The 14,662-nt window shown below is 43.2% G+C and overlaps 1 protein-coding gene across 1 annotated transcript in view; it reads left to right on the top strand.

Annotated features, from left to right (window-relative positions):
- Positions 1–1,894: 1,894 nt before the first annotated feature.
- The window catches only part of LOC138970150 (voltage-gated potassium channel KCNC1-like), a 53,787-nt gene continuing 41,019 nt past the window's right edge, over positions 1,895–14,662 (top strand). Inside the window, exons 1-2 of the mRNA XM_070342637.1 lie at positions 1,895–2,168; positions 2,852–3,165. Coding sequence (XP_070198738.1) covers positions 1,895–2,168; positions 2,852–3,165 — 588 coding nt within the window. The remainder of the gene's footprint in view (positions 2,169–2,851; positions 3,166–14,662) is intronic.

The following is a 14,662-nucleotide window of genomic DNA, read 5'->3' as shown; positions in this document are numbered from 1 at the left end:
ACTAGCGGAACATTAACTTTAACTTGAAGCCGGCCGAGCATCTGAAGCTATGGACAGTTCGGTTTGGTCTATTGCACAGGTGTGTGTGTTTTACTTGAAGGAATATGATACAACAGTGTCCGTTTAAGTATAAAAAAATGATGACTTTGACTTGGTGTGTACACTTATTGGTAACAAGTCCCTAAGTTCTTTTGTATACCAAGGAAAGAAAGATAAAAAGAAATGATAATAAAATTAAAAAATAAAAGTTGTGCTTCGTCTGTTTGCGCACTGGGCATTTGTGATTTACTTATTGTCGAGGAGCATTACTGTAAGTTAACAGTTTACTTCGAACACGGTCACGATAAAAATATATTTTTTTTAGTAAATTGTGATTGAGTTTGGTTTCAACTAAAGCCAGTTTGATATAATTTCAGTGTGTTCGGCTGTGCGATTTAAGCTCAAGTTTTTGTGAGCTTCTGTTACGCTTTACATCTTCTTCAAGGGATGTTGTTTCACGGAAATTTCTCTCCTTTACAGTGCGTGTAATTGTGACTAAGTTTGTGGTTTATGGGCAGTGAAAATTCATTTTTGGGAAGACGTCCTTTTTGCGAAATGTATTGCTATCTGCACATTTATTCCATCGCTGTCGGCCGCCGAGTATAGAAAAATCAGCTTTTTTAAAATGTGATTGTTTTTATCGTTATTTGCGCTGTATTTGACTATTCTGTGTGATCGCCCAGAAAAGAGTGAAAAGTGCTTCAGGTTTACATCGTGTGAGCTATCTTCGCTGTGAAAATAGAGTATTAGATCAGAAAGAAGCTGAAAGGGGTTTTCAATGTCTAGTTTGATCAAAACATCGTCAATTCTTCCATGACGTGAGTGACAAAGAATAGAGTTCTCATTTGCACAGAACTCCTAAACGAGGATTCGTCGGTGAAATTGTGCCATCATTACTGATAAGGAATTCAGTGAGGTGTCCTTGCTCCTATCAATAATGCAATGACCAATCAGCCCACGACTGATTTGTGAAAACAAAACACGGAGATGGCGCATTGCTCGGTAACCTGATACTTTTGTCTCCACCGACTGTCTTCTGCATCTTTTCAAGGTGTGAAAAGACATGATAGGAAGTCCAATGATGTTGCCTTTGGCGAATTATTTGACCAATCTGCACAAAATAAGCATTATTTCTTGAATTGGAGACAAGCCTAATCATTTGGCTGTTCGTGATATTCAAAAGTATCTGAAAATAGGAAGAAAATAGCACCAGCTATCGATTACATTGCTTTCACCAGCAAGACAAAGTGTCTTGCCAGGCATGACTCCCTACTCGCCAAACTCTTTTTTTTACTCGTCAAAGTCACCATCGCTGCGCTGTATGTTCGCCCTAGAGCAATATCCTCCTCGAGATCAGCGGGATTTGTTTAGAAAATACAAACACCAGTCCTAGGTCGCCACTACCTCTTAACCTCGAGAACTTGAACGCCGTAGATGGCGGCTTGTCTTTGAAGACGAATCATTAGACTGACCTGTTGTCTAAGAACCATTCAATGCTTAGACGGCCAACGAGAGCCTGGGTGCAACCAGTCTAGTTCACTGCATGCACTGTTCAAATACCCACACTCGTTTCATCATTGGGAGCCTGATGTAATGTTGTCTAGCTCAGATCATCACATAGAAGTACCTCAGTGCTGGCAGTGGACCACCAGAACATTCGTGCAATCATTCTGGTTTGTAAGACCCAACACTGGGACTTAGCAGCTGACGGGCGGTCCACAAGAACCAGTCGTGCTATCAGTCTAGGCCATCGGACTCCATCCACGGTTCATCATTGAAAAAAGGTCCGCCGCTTACAGGCGGTCCACGCGGACCACACGGACCAGGACGAGCCGGTCCATTCCCTCGCTGAAGCATGGAGAACGGCAGCATCCCTCGCAGCCACTCCATCGCTCACGGCAAGTTCTCACTAGCCCCGGGCCGCTCCACCACCAACCGCATCATCGTCAACGTGGGCGGCGTCAAGTACGAGACGTTCAAGTCCACGCTGCGCTCCATCCCGGACACACGGCTGTCCTGGCTGACCGAGGCCCAAGGTCACAACCCCGACTATGACCCCGCCACGGGGGAGTACTTCTTTGACCGACATCCGGGCGTCTTCAACATGATCCTCAACTACTATCGCACGGGTGAGACTGACCGTAGGATCATTGTGAGGTGAAAACGAATGAAGCAAACTAGGTTTGGCGCAGGAGCAAAATTTATAAGAGGGGTAATTTTAGACATTTGTGAAAAGAACATCTTCGGTAACAAGGTATTTAAACGGACGGGGTCTTAATATGGAGGGTATATCGTGTACTACACGATATTTTGTTTTACTCGATATTTTTTCTCTCAATTTTTTTCAAGAACAACCACAATTCTCGAAACTGAACTGTTGTGATGCTGAAATTGTACAAATTAAACTCCCTTATTACTAAATGAGTATGTTGAATGCTAACGATACAGAATGAATTATTGATAAAGGTAATCTCCTCTCTTCTTCCTACATTTGACCCACCTCATCATCTTTTAATGACCCCATAACAAATTTTCAAAGTGACATTGGAAACAAATATCACAACAAGAAAGGTTTGTTTACGGAACGTTAAATTATACAAAGAACGAAACATTGTAAAGTACGTCGACGTCTTTGTAGTGGACGGAAATGTAAACGAAAAAAATCTAACTGAGAATGCGATGGCAAAAAAAATAACAACACCCACACTTACACACAAAGAAAAAAACAATAAAAAAAATGAACACCAAACAAACAAATCTGTTTTAAAAAGAATACTCACACACTTTCCCGTTTGGCTGTGTGCTACCCCAGGCAAGCTGCACGCCCCGACAGACGTGTGCGGCCCTCTGTTCGAGGAGGAGCTGGCCTTCTGGGGAATCGACGAGAAGCAGATCGAGCCGTGCTGCTGGCCCACCTACAGGGCGCACCGAGACGCTCAGGAGACGCTAGCCGAGTTCGACAGCGACCACAGCGACGACAGCGGCGATGACGAGGAAGAGGAGGAGGAGATTGCCAGGAGGTTCGGCATCGTGGAGGAGGCGAGGGAGGAAAAGCAGGGGTTTGCCAGGTGGCAGCCACGACTCTGGCACCTGCTGGAGGACCCCAACTCGTCGCAGGCGGCTAAGGTGGGTGGCGTGCTGGAGTAGGTGATGGTTGGGTGAAGTCTCGCTGTTGGTGCTGTTGTTGTTATTGCTGTTGCTGTTGTTGTTGTGGTGGTGGTGGTGGTGGTGATGCTGCTGTTGCTGCTCCTGATGATGATGATAACGATGATGATGACGACGACGACAAGACGAAGCAGACGATCATATGCGCGCGCGCGCGAGTGTGTGTGTGTGTGTGTGTGTGTGTGTGTGTGTGTGTGTGTGTGTGTGTGTGTGTGTGTGTGTGTGTGTGTGTACCTGTCTGTCTCTCTGTTTTTGTTTGTTTGATTAGTCTTGGTTCTGTATCGGTCTGTCTGTCCGACTATACGTGCCGTGTTCTCTTTTGTTATGCTAAGCCCAGTTACCGCAATGCTTCAATTCACGATCGCTTCAAGATAAGCGTTTAGATGCACCATACTTTTCAACATCAACTATGCGCATAAAGAAAGACGAGAAAAATAGAAGCATTTATTCTATCAAAAAATTGCCATTAGTTTCTGATGTCTTTGTCAGTCTTCTCTTGCTATTGAAATGTGACACTTAACTGCAATATTCGTGATCGTTGACAAATGTATGGTAGTTAATGAATATATCTTCTTCAGGGTGTAATTTGGCTGGATGTATTCCGCAACCGTTCCTTTGCGTAGCTGATGCTCTTGAGCATAAAAACATATCATACGAACTATAATATATATAGTTTCAAATATATTAAGCTATATATATATGTCTGTCTGTCTGTTTTGTCTGTTATTCTTTTCTCATTTTCTCTCGGTACTGGTTTTCTTTTGGTGTTGATTATTGCGTCTTTTTACCGGAAGGCGTGCGAAATTTAAAGAATATACCGGAAGACTCATTGCAGTAAAAGGTTTTTTTCCCTTAAGTTCAACAGTTGTAAACGTTCATTAATCTACATTTGAGGTTTGGATGACTGGCTCATTCCGTCAAACTTGCTGGCTTCCTCCTCACGTTGAGGTTTGGATGACTGGCTCATTCCGTCAAACTGGCTGGCTTCCTCCTCACGTTGAGGTTTGGATGACTGGCTGATTCCGTTAAATTTGCTGGCTTCCTCCTCACGTTGAGGTTTGGATGACTTGCTCATTCCGTCAAACTTGCTGGCTTCCTCCTCACGTTGAGGTATGGATGACTGGCTCATTCCGTCAAACTTGCTGGCTTCCTCCTCACGTTGAGGTTTGGATGACTGGCTCATTCCGTTAAACTTGCTGGCTTCCTCCTCACGTTGAGGTTTGGATGACTTGCTCATTCCGTCAAACTTGCTGGCTTCCTCCTCACGTTGAGGTATGGATGACTGGCTCATTCCGTCAAACTTGCTGGCTTCCTCCTCACGTTGAGGTTTGGATGACTGGCTCATTCCGTTAAACTTGCTGGCTTCCTCCTCACGTTGAGGTTTGGATGACTTGCTCATTCCGTCAAACTTGCTGGCTTCCTCCTCACGTTGAGGTTTGGATGACTGGCTGATTCCGTTAACCTTGCTGGCTTCCTCCTCACGTTGAGGTTTGGATGACTGGCTCATTCCGTCAAACTTGCTGGCTTCCTCCACACGTTAAGGTTTGGATGACTTGCTCATTCCGTTAAACTTGCTGGCTTCCTCCTCACTTTGAGGGTTGGATGACTTGCTCATTCCGTCAAACTTGCTGGCTTCCTCCTCACGTTGAGGTTTTGATGACTGGCTGATTCCGTTAACCTTGCTGGCTTCCTCCTCACGTTGAGGTTTGGATGACTGGCTCATTCCTTTAAACTTGCTGGCTTCCTCCTCACTTTGAGGTTTGGATGACTGGCTCATTCCGTCAAACTTGCTGGCTTCCTCCTCACGTTGAGGTTCGGAGGTGAACCCAAAAAAAGACGCTTTTCTTGCAATACTTGATGCTTTTCCCCCTCTAGGGCAATAGTCGAGTATTTGACTGATTTGTCTGACGTGATAGCGGAAATTGCTTGCTGATCAATTAGCCTCGCTCATCCATAACTAGCGGAGCTGCCGTGGTTTTGTTTGAACAAGATCAGGTGAACCGGGACGGACTTGCACACTGATAAATCCAATTTCAACCTCTCTGTGGGAGTAGAATGTAAAACGTAGGGGAGGGGTGGAGAGTTGGTGTTTGGAGGTTAAACACATTATAGGCCAAGTGCTGCGCACGAGCAAGAAGAGGTGGGAGCGGGGAGGCGGAGCGATAGGAGCATAAGTAATTAAATTTGTCAGTATTGACTGAATTAGGAAAAGGGAGCCATTCTTTAGAAGTTCGTTTGCAAAACAAAAGGCGGAGAGGCGGTTAAGGACTGATTTAACAGTAATCGAATTTGATTGGACGCCTAGCCTGTAAATGGGGCCATGAGCTCGGGCAGCAGCAGAGGCTGTGACGTTGATCAGTGCCAACTGTTCACCGATGTGTGAAGAGTGAAATGCAGGAATGCACAAAACTGACATATAGTCGCCTGTCCGACACATTTGTGACGTATTTGTAAACGTTTTAAAGGGGTAAAGGAGATACAAAGTTACGTTATACTGTCAGGAAGCCACAAAATATCATCTTCTGGGTGTAAATTTAAAGATGCAGAACGCCTTAAAGTACCATTGAAGCGACTAATTTAAAACAAATCGCAGATAAGGATATACCCAGTCAAAACATATTACACAACCATCCCACAGACGACTGCACATTCCTTTAATGGTGCCAGCCAAGGAAACTGCGGTTAGCAAGTTCGCATCTCCCGCCAAAATGGAACCATATACCATGTTTTACCATGTTTTTACACATTTCTTCCGTTATTAAACACAAGCTTCCAAGCTGAAATCCAGTCCCATAGTCGGGGCTTCGTCGAAGATTGCTTGACCAAAATTTCAAGCGATTTGATCGAAAATGAGGGTGTGACAGTGCCGCCTCAACTTTCACAAAAGCCGGATATGACGTCATCAAAGATATTTAGGGGGGGGGTTTCATGAAGATCGGCCCAATACTTTTCTCTTTATCGCTCTACACATACATATTTTGTAGTCTCGGCTGGCCGCCTAAATATGGAGTTTTGTCGGCCTCTGACGTCACATGGCTCAAAGAAGGGAAATCCAGTGTTCAATCGATACATTATACGTTATTTGCGTTTTTGACCAAAATATGACATTTTACACAAATCGAGAGAGTCATTGTTCTCCGAGGCCGCGATATATACTGTTCAAAAAAAGAAACGCATAGCTTGTAATATTTGGTTAATTTAGTTATATGGCTACAAGGATATCCACCAAACTGCAGAAAATGTTTATCTGGTCGTCGACCTTTCGTCCATTGCCACAAGTGAGCTCTGCACGTGACGCATGCGTTATCAGTGGCTACAATGTCAAAATTGCTCATTTGGCATGACCACTCGTCATGCTTCAGTGTAATCTCGTGAAACTCGGGGAATATTGAGCTCTCACCATGTCTTCCAAAACCCATAAAAGCGGATTGTTCGCCACAAAGAAATCAGACGACAATTCAGCGACGAAAGATGGCCCGATTGAGCAGAGAAGACCGCCAAATTGCATTGGGTCGTTTACAAGCAGGCCAAAGTCAAAGTGCAATCGCCAGGCACTTCCACGTGTCCCAGAGCACCATCAGTAGACTGTGGGTCAGGTTTCAAGCCACTGGCTCCGTTGCTGACTTGCCACGAGCGGGAAGACCAAGGGCGACAACTGCTGCTCACGACCGCTTCATACGGCTCCGCCACCTCCGGAATCGTTTCCTGTCGGCCTCATCTTCTGTCCAGGCTCTCCCCGGGCCACACCGATTATCGGACCAGACCGTGCGGAACCGCCTGCATGAAGCTGGTTTGAGAGCTCGCAGACCTCACAGAGGAGCTGTCCTCACCCGCCGCCATCGCCAGAACCGAGTGCAGTGGGGCAACCAGCACCTTCGCTGGACCGTCCGGAATCACTGGAGACACGTGTGGTTCAGCGACGAGTCCTACTTCCTGCTCCAGCGACATGATGGTCGGAGGAGGGTCTACCGGAGAGTAAACGAACGTTACGCGCCCAACTGTGTGGATGAGGCACCCGTTCATGGTGGTGGAGGCGTCATGGTGTGGGGGGCGATCAATACCGCTGGAAGGAGCACCCTGGTGCACGTCCAAGGGCGCATAACTGCCCAGCGATACGTGGAGGAAATTCTGCGCCCACACGCCCTTCCTCTTCTGGCTGACCAGGATGCCATATTCCAGCAGGACAACGCTCGCCCGCACACAGCACGACTCACCACCCAGTTCCTCACCGACCACCATGTCCAGGTGCTTCCCTGGCCATCCATGTCGCCAGACATGAACCCGATAGAACACCTCTGGGATGAATTGGACAGACGTGTGCGCAGGCGAGAAGAAGCGCCGGCAAATCACCGCGATCTATTGCAGGCACTTCAGGAGGAGTGGGACACCATCCCACAGCAAGATATCCGGCATCTGATCCAGTCCATGCCCAGAAGGTGCCGGGCAGTTGTTGCTGCTCAAGGCAGTCACACCCCCTACTGACTTGACAGCCTCGGCACCCAATCGTATTGATTGACTGATTGATTTGAAGATGCAAATGAACTGTGTGTGCATTCAACTGTGTCCATACCAAATTTCAAACAAATAATCTAAATATTGGATTTTCTGTTAATTTTTTCGAAAAATAAAACAAATTTGGCAAGTAGCAACTATGCGTTTCTTTTTTTGAACAGTATATCTTACTATGATAGTGGTGGTCCAGTGAACGATACCTTCCGCCTGTGGTCGGACATAGGAGGGTGGTTGATGGCAGCTTTTCCCTGTGCTTTGATCTCCCTCACGGCGACTTTGAACATCTCATTAGAAGAGGCAAAGCAAGGGTCTGTGAGGATGTCGAAGTCCTTGTTCTGTGGGGAACTTTTCAGGTGACGGTTGATGCCGTACCGAACTGCGTCCAGACTTGTTTTTTGTATATCTCGCCTGTTTTTGTTCTCGCTTCAATGTACAACGACGACAGAGCGGCATCCAATTTCTTTTTTTCATACTGTTCAAAACTGACCGGTGTAACACGAAATTTTTACTCCACGAAAAATTTACTCCGGAGTAAATATTTCGTACGAAATTCTTACTCCGAGTACACTTTTTGTACGAGAAAAGAACTCCCCAAGGCACGAAAAAATTACTCCCTCGACGAAATTTTTACTCCCCATTTTTTTTTACTTCCAGTAAAAATCTCGTTTGCAAAAATGGGATGCGGGCGAAGGGATAATGCCAATAAGTGATCTCGCGCACACGAATGTCGCGCTACCCTCCTTCCACCCCTTCCACCACCAAGACTAACAGGGGACAAGGGAGTAAAAATGTCGTACACCTGGCATGGGAAGTTAAATTGCTTGTGTTTGGGTGAAGTAATTTATTCGTTATTTATTCGTCAGGGGAGTAACATTTGTGTACGAAATGTTTACTCGGAACTCACCTGTCTTGGGGAGTAATTTTCTCGTGAAATAGGGGAGTGCTTTTTTCGTAAAGGGAGTAACTTTTTCGTACGAAATTTTTACTCCGGAGTAAAAATCTCGTGGGAGTAATTTTCTCGTGTTACACCGGCTTCCTTTTTCAGCAAGATAATCCCGAAAAACTTTGGCAGCTGATGCTGTTGCTTTTTGCGTTTTGGTCGGAGTTAAAAGTCGTCTTTGGTTTTCAATTTTTTCCCGAGATAGATCTGCAAATCGCTTCATTTTTACAGTTTGGCTGACGTGTGTTTTGATCTGTGGGTTAATCTGCGTGTCCCAAACATGAAGTAAGTAGTTCCTTTGAAGTTTCGGTCAACATGAAACGCCTAAATATGCAGTTTTGGAGGCCTCTGACGTCCCATGACCGTCAAAGAAGGGAAATCCAATGTCCAATCGATACATAATAGCTTACCCGCGGCCGGCTCGCTGATCCCTTGAAGTGACAGACCAGTATAGCGCAGTAGCGTAGGTAGCGCTTCACCGGAAAGCGCGCCCATGACCAAAAGTGCAATCAATTTGATCGAAAAATCAGGGTGTGACAGTGCAGCCTGAACGTTCACAAAAAGCCGGATATGACGTCATCAAAGACATTTATAAAAAAAAAAACACGTCTTGGGATATCATTTCTAAGATATTAAAAACAAACTTTAAAAGAAAATGGCGGAAGTTTTCGTTTATTTATGCAGTTATTTATTTAGTCATAAATCAGTGCTGCAGAGTATGTGGGTACAAAACCGAAGATGAAAAGAGCTGTGAGTCATAGATAATGCTGCGATACAAGACTGCACATGTAATAGGTTTCACAAGATGTAAGTCATAAATTGAGAAGAAAGGGGAACGGTGGCTTATAACGTGAGGGGAAAGTTATTGGGGGAATATATCACAGAGAAAGACTGAAAGAAACGAACGTCACTGGCGGAGACGACGCGTCGCATGTAAAAATCAGGCACTTCCGGTGCCACGGTAGTTACTTTCAATGAAAAAACAAGACCCCAAAGTTTTGGTGAATGTTTTGTTTTGTCAATGATTAAATGTTTCATAGGCTTACATTACCTATTCTTGATTTTGTTGTTGTTTATTCCTATTTTTGGATGCTTTGCTTTGATTTGTTTTCTGTTTGCCTCCCTGTCTCTGTGCTACTTCCTGTATGTCTATTTGTAGAACTTTCTTCTTCTTCTTCTTCTTCGTTCATGGGCTTAGACTCCCACGTTCACTCATGATTTTAGCACGAGTGGAATTTTACCCCGCCATTCAGGCAGCATACGCCGATTTCGGGGGAGGCATGCTGGGTATTTTCGTGTTTCTATAACCCACCGAACTCTGACATGGATTACAGGATCTTTTCCGTGCGCACTGACTTGGTCTTGTGCTTGTGTGTACACACGAAGGGGGTTAAGTCACTTAGCAGGTCTGCACATAAGTTGACCTGGGAGATCGGAAAAATCTCCACTGTAGAACTTTGTTTCTTTCTCCTTGTTTGCAAATAGCTCAGTCGGTAGCGGCGCTGACTTCAAAACCACTGAGTTGTCGCTGTCGGCGTGAGTTCGATCCACTCGTTTGGCGAGGGATTTATTTCCCAGAGTCAATTATTTTCTCTCTTCAGTGTCCGAACACCCCCGTGTGCACGCATGCGCACGATAAAGAACCCAAGTTCACAGCAACAGTCTCAGGGCTTAAAAACACACAAAAACGCATGCAGGAAAAAGATAACACAATTTGGGTAGCGCCGTATTCCCCATTGAGAAAGCAGCCCGAATGTCCATGAGGGTAACCTCTCAGGACTATATTCTTATCTTTATGTTTATTTGTAGGCTGGCTTTCCATACTGTCGGCCTGCAAAGGCATAAAACTCAAGAAACAGTCATGATTGTTTACCTCTGTCTTGTCTGCCTGTCTGTCCGTCTGTCTGTCTTTGTTCTTTCTTTCTTTCTTTCTTTCTTTTAAAGCAAATCTCTTTGTGTGAATTATCATGGCAAATATCCAATATTGAAACAATCGCCCTCATTCGTCAGCGAAGTCTGCAAGACGTTAAGCCTGTTTTTCTTCAAATATTTCGAACAATGGAAGCATTGATGATTGTACCTGGCATTATAATAGATCACACGTAGGCACATCGAACATTCGCATTATTCTGGTTTTAAGACGTCACGAAGGGGTTTACAACTTGGTCTGTGTGCGTAGATACCTGGACAACAGGAACCCCGTCTTCTCACCTCGGTAATGGCTTCCAGCAACTTGAGGATGGGCTCAAATCACACCCGCTTCTGCTTTATCGGCTTGAGCTGTGGAGTCCAAAAGACCAAAAGGAAATTGGATTTGTTTTGGCACGTTTACCCCGCTTTTGCCAATGTCTGAAACAAGCTGCGGGCAAACAGAATGAGCTTAAGCCGGACGCTACATGTTTTTGTTCTCAATGTTCGTGAATTAATTGACTTCTGTGGTCCAACTTTGTCAAAATGAAAAATGTAAGATAAAATAATGCACAGAAAGCATAGACCGCCAAAGCTGTGCTGACATTAGTGTTTAGTAGCGTGATTTTGTGTTTGTTGTCGTTGGTGCCAGTGTATACGCCGCGTGATGCGTGCATATAAATATAGCCTATATGAGCAAATTTTACATGTGAGCGTGTGCTGGCCTGATTGTGAACACGTCACTTGCATGCTTGCACGCTTGTTCAATACTAAATTTGTTACAAGCAGTCAGTGGTTTCTTCACCCCTACACTTCAAATGTTAGTCTCCTCAATGGATTGAAAACATAACTATGAGTATGAATTTTGTGGTTCTCACGGCTGCCACTTGTAGTGAAACTGCATAACTTCAACATCATAGTCACAAACTAACACACGCAAAAAGCAACACAACACAACCAAACGCAAAAAAACCACAAAAAAAAACCCACCCAGTTCTTTCTTCTCTCCTGCTCTTTTCTTCTTTTCTTTAGTTTCGTTCGTCTCCTCAAGTTAGTGCCCACAAAACACAACAAGTCGCGTAAGGCGAAAATACAATATTTAGTCAAGTAGCTGCCATTTTTCAGCAAGACCGTATACTCGTAGCATCGTCAGTCCACCGCTCATGGCAAAGGCAGTGAAATTGACAAGAAGAGCGGGGTAGTAGTTGCGCTAAGAAGGATAGCACGCTTTTCTGTACCTCTCTTTGTTTTAACTTTCTGAGCGTGTTTTTAATCCAAACATATCATATCTATATGTTTTTGGAATCAGGAACCGACAAGGAATAAGATGAAAGTGTTTTTAAATTGATTTCGACAATTTAATTTTGATAATAATTGTTATATATTTAATTTTCAGAGATTGTTTTTAATCCGAATATAACATATTTATATGTTTTTGGAATCAGCAAATGATGGAGAATAAGATAAACGTAAATTTGGATCGTTTTATAAATTTTTATTTTTTTTTACAATTTTCAGATTTTTAATGACCAAAGTCATTAATTAATTTTTAAGCCACCAAGCTGAAATGCAATACCGAAGTCCGGACTTCGTCGAAGATTACTTGACCAAAATTTCAACCAATTTGGTTGAAAAATGAGGGCGTGACAGTGCCGCCTCAACTTTCACGAAAAGCCGGATATGACGTCATCAAAGACATTTATCAAAAAAATTAAAAAAACGTTCGGGGATTTCATACCCAGGAACTCTCATGTCAAATTTCATAAAGATCGGTCCAGTAGTTTAGTCTGAATCGCTCTACACACACACACACACAGGCACACAGGCACACAGGCACACACGCACATACACCACGACCCTCGTTTCGATTCCCCCTCGATGTTAAAATATTTAGTCAAGACTTGACTAAATATAAAAACACAACATTCTCTAATGGCTTCCAGCGCCAGTGGTAGTGATACTGCACGACTAGAACGAAAGCAAGTTTTCTGTAAGCTTCCTGCGCGATAGGTTAGCGCCTCCAGAGAGGGTTTAATCAGAGAAAGGTAAACAGGTACCTGCCCTCTCTGACCAATTTATTTTTGCAGGCGAGAGTTTAGACACGTTGCAAACGGGGTCGGAGCAATTGCTTCTGATTTTGCGGGATCTGTGTTGGATGGCAGCTTCGATAAACACTTCATTTTAAGAGCCATCTTGTTGCATCCGGGCACTATGTATTTGTCGTCATTCATTTCCGGTTAGTTTATGTCGGCTGCTGTCTGTGTGTATTAATGGTCAACGCGTGACCGTCTCTGTCTCATATCCTTTTTTCTTCCTCTCACTTTGACCGTCTTTTTTTTTTTTTTTTTTTTTAATAATACCAACTTTATTTGATCACAAACAAATCAAAGGTAAAGATACAGACATCTGATATAACATGTCAACAGTTTGGGTCATTCTCTTTTTTTTTTTTTTTTTTTTTTTTTTTCTCTTTTCCTTTTTCCTTCTTTCTTTCTTTCTCTCTACAGCTGAGCGTCCTTCTTCATTGGCGTTTTATAAATTTATCAATTGTGTGTGGTTTTCTACAATGGACAAAATCTTGCATCTTTAATGTTGGTTATTGTCTTACATATGTCTGTGTTTGGGTTGACTTAAAGGCTTACTAACTCGCTCCCGTGTTTACGATGTGTAGTTTGCCCACAATCGATGTCAAATGCATCATAAGGCCATATAATGACGATATGTCGCAATGCGCGGACCATATACATGCATTACAGCTTGTTCTAGCCTCTGAAAAAGTGAGGATGTCAACAAAGACGCGGAGTTATTTCCCTTGCGTCAACGTTTCCTCTGTTGGCAAATCTATAAATAGGACGATCTAGATCAAAATAAAAATTCAAATATCTCAACATTTAAGGGGTCCTAGACCACAATATCTTGCAGGGAACTTAATTTAGCATGTCTCCAGCTGTTGGTAAAGCAATTAGCGTGTATAGTCATCGAGTACATATGGCTTTAAGTGTTGTTTGTGGCGGTGTCATAATGGAGTTTTTTGTTTTTTTGTTGTTTTGTGGACAACGCCTTTATTTTCAAATTTTGCAATTATGAAATAAGTGCATAGTGTAAAGGGTATTATGAAACACGAAGTTTCATTTCATTTTCAAACATGAATGTTAAATTTACGGGAGTACCATATCTAAATTTGCTAATGCACATTTTAGCAATAAGAACTAAATGGTTAATGATATCTAGACACACGTTGCCTGCATTTTCAACACAAACAACCCCAAGTAGTACAGATTTTGCGTTAAGTTTAACACGTACACCAGTTTTATCTAGTATTGTGTTTTCGACGTGTTTCCATAAAGGCTTAACTTTGCTACAATCATAGAAAAAATGTTCGATGTAGTCTCTTTCGTGTGTGCAGTATGGACAATATTCACTGTCGGACAGTCCCATTTTTTGTAGAAGAATGTTTGTGGGATAGATGTTGTGAACAATTTTCCAGTGCAATTCTCGTAGTCTTGATTCCTTTGTTGCGTTTTTTGCTATAGACCAGCATGTTTCATTGACGTCAAAATTAAATGTATTTTTCCAAAATAAAACAGAACAGGGAGTGGAATACTTCGTCTTTACAATAAATTGCCTAATCAGGTTTGCAGTCATATGGTTCGTACCGTTAAAGGCTAAATAGTGTTGTTCGTTAATATCAGATGTCACAAACTCTGGGTTGTTTCTCAAGTATCTGGAGACAGCGGCTCTAACGACCAAGTATTCCAGATAGAGATTTGGCGAGGGCCCTAAAATTTCATTTACCATTTCAAATAGCATAATAGTATTGTTGTGCAACACATCATTCACATATGTAAACCCTTTCTGAGCCCATTTCTGATAATAAATAACCTGATTCTGGTAGACTATACCACTATTATTCCAAAGACACGTCATTTTTAACGATCCATGCCATGGAGTTTTACTATAATCTAGCCATGTCGAGGCAACACGTTGCCAAAAAACAGACTTAATCTGATGAAAGCCTTTGAATTTTTTTGTTCCTATAGTAGTACTAAAACAAGCTAAGTTCCTTCCAAAAGATTGAAATGTTCCTCTTGGTATCCA

The sequence above is a fragment of the Littorina saxatilis genome, linkage group LG7 (assembly GCF_037325665.1).
Source record: "Littorina saxatilis isolate snail1 linkage group LG7, US_GU_Lsax_2.0, whole genome shotgun sequence".
NCBI classification, from domain to species: Eukaryota; Metazoa; Mollusca; class Gastropoda; order Littorinimorpha; family Littorinidae; genus Littorina; species Littorina saxatilis.
The sequence above is the reverse complement of the archived record's forward strand: the minus strand, read 5'-3'. Positions and strand labels throughout refer to the sequence as shown.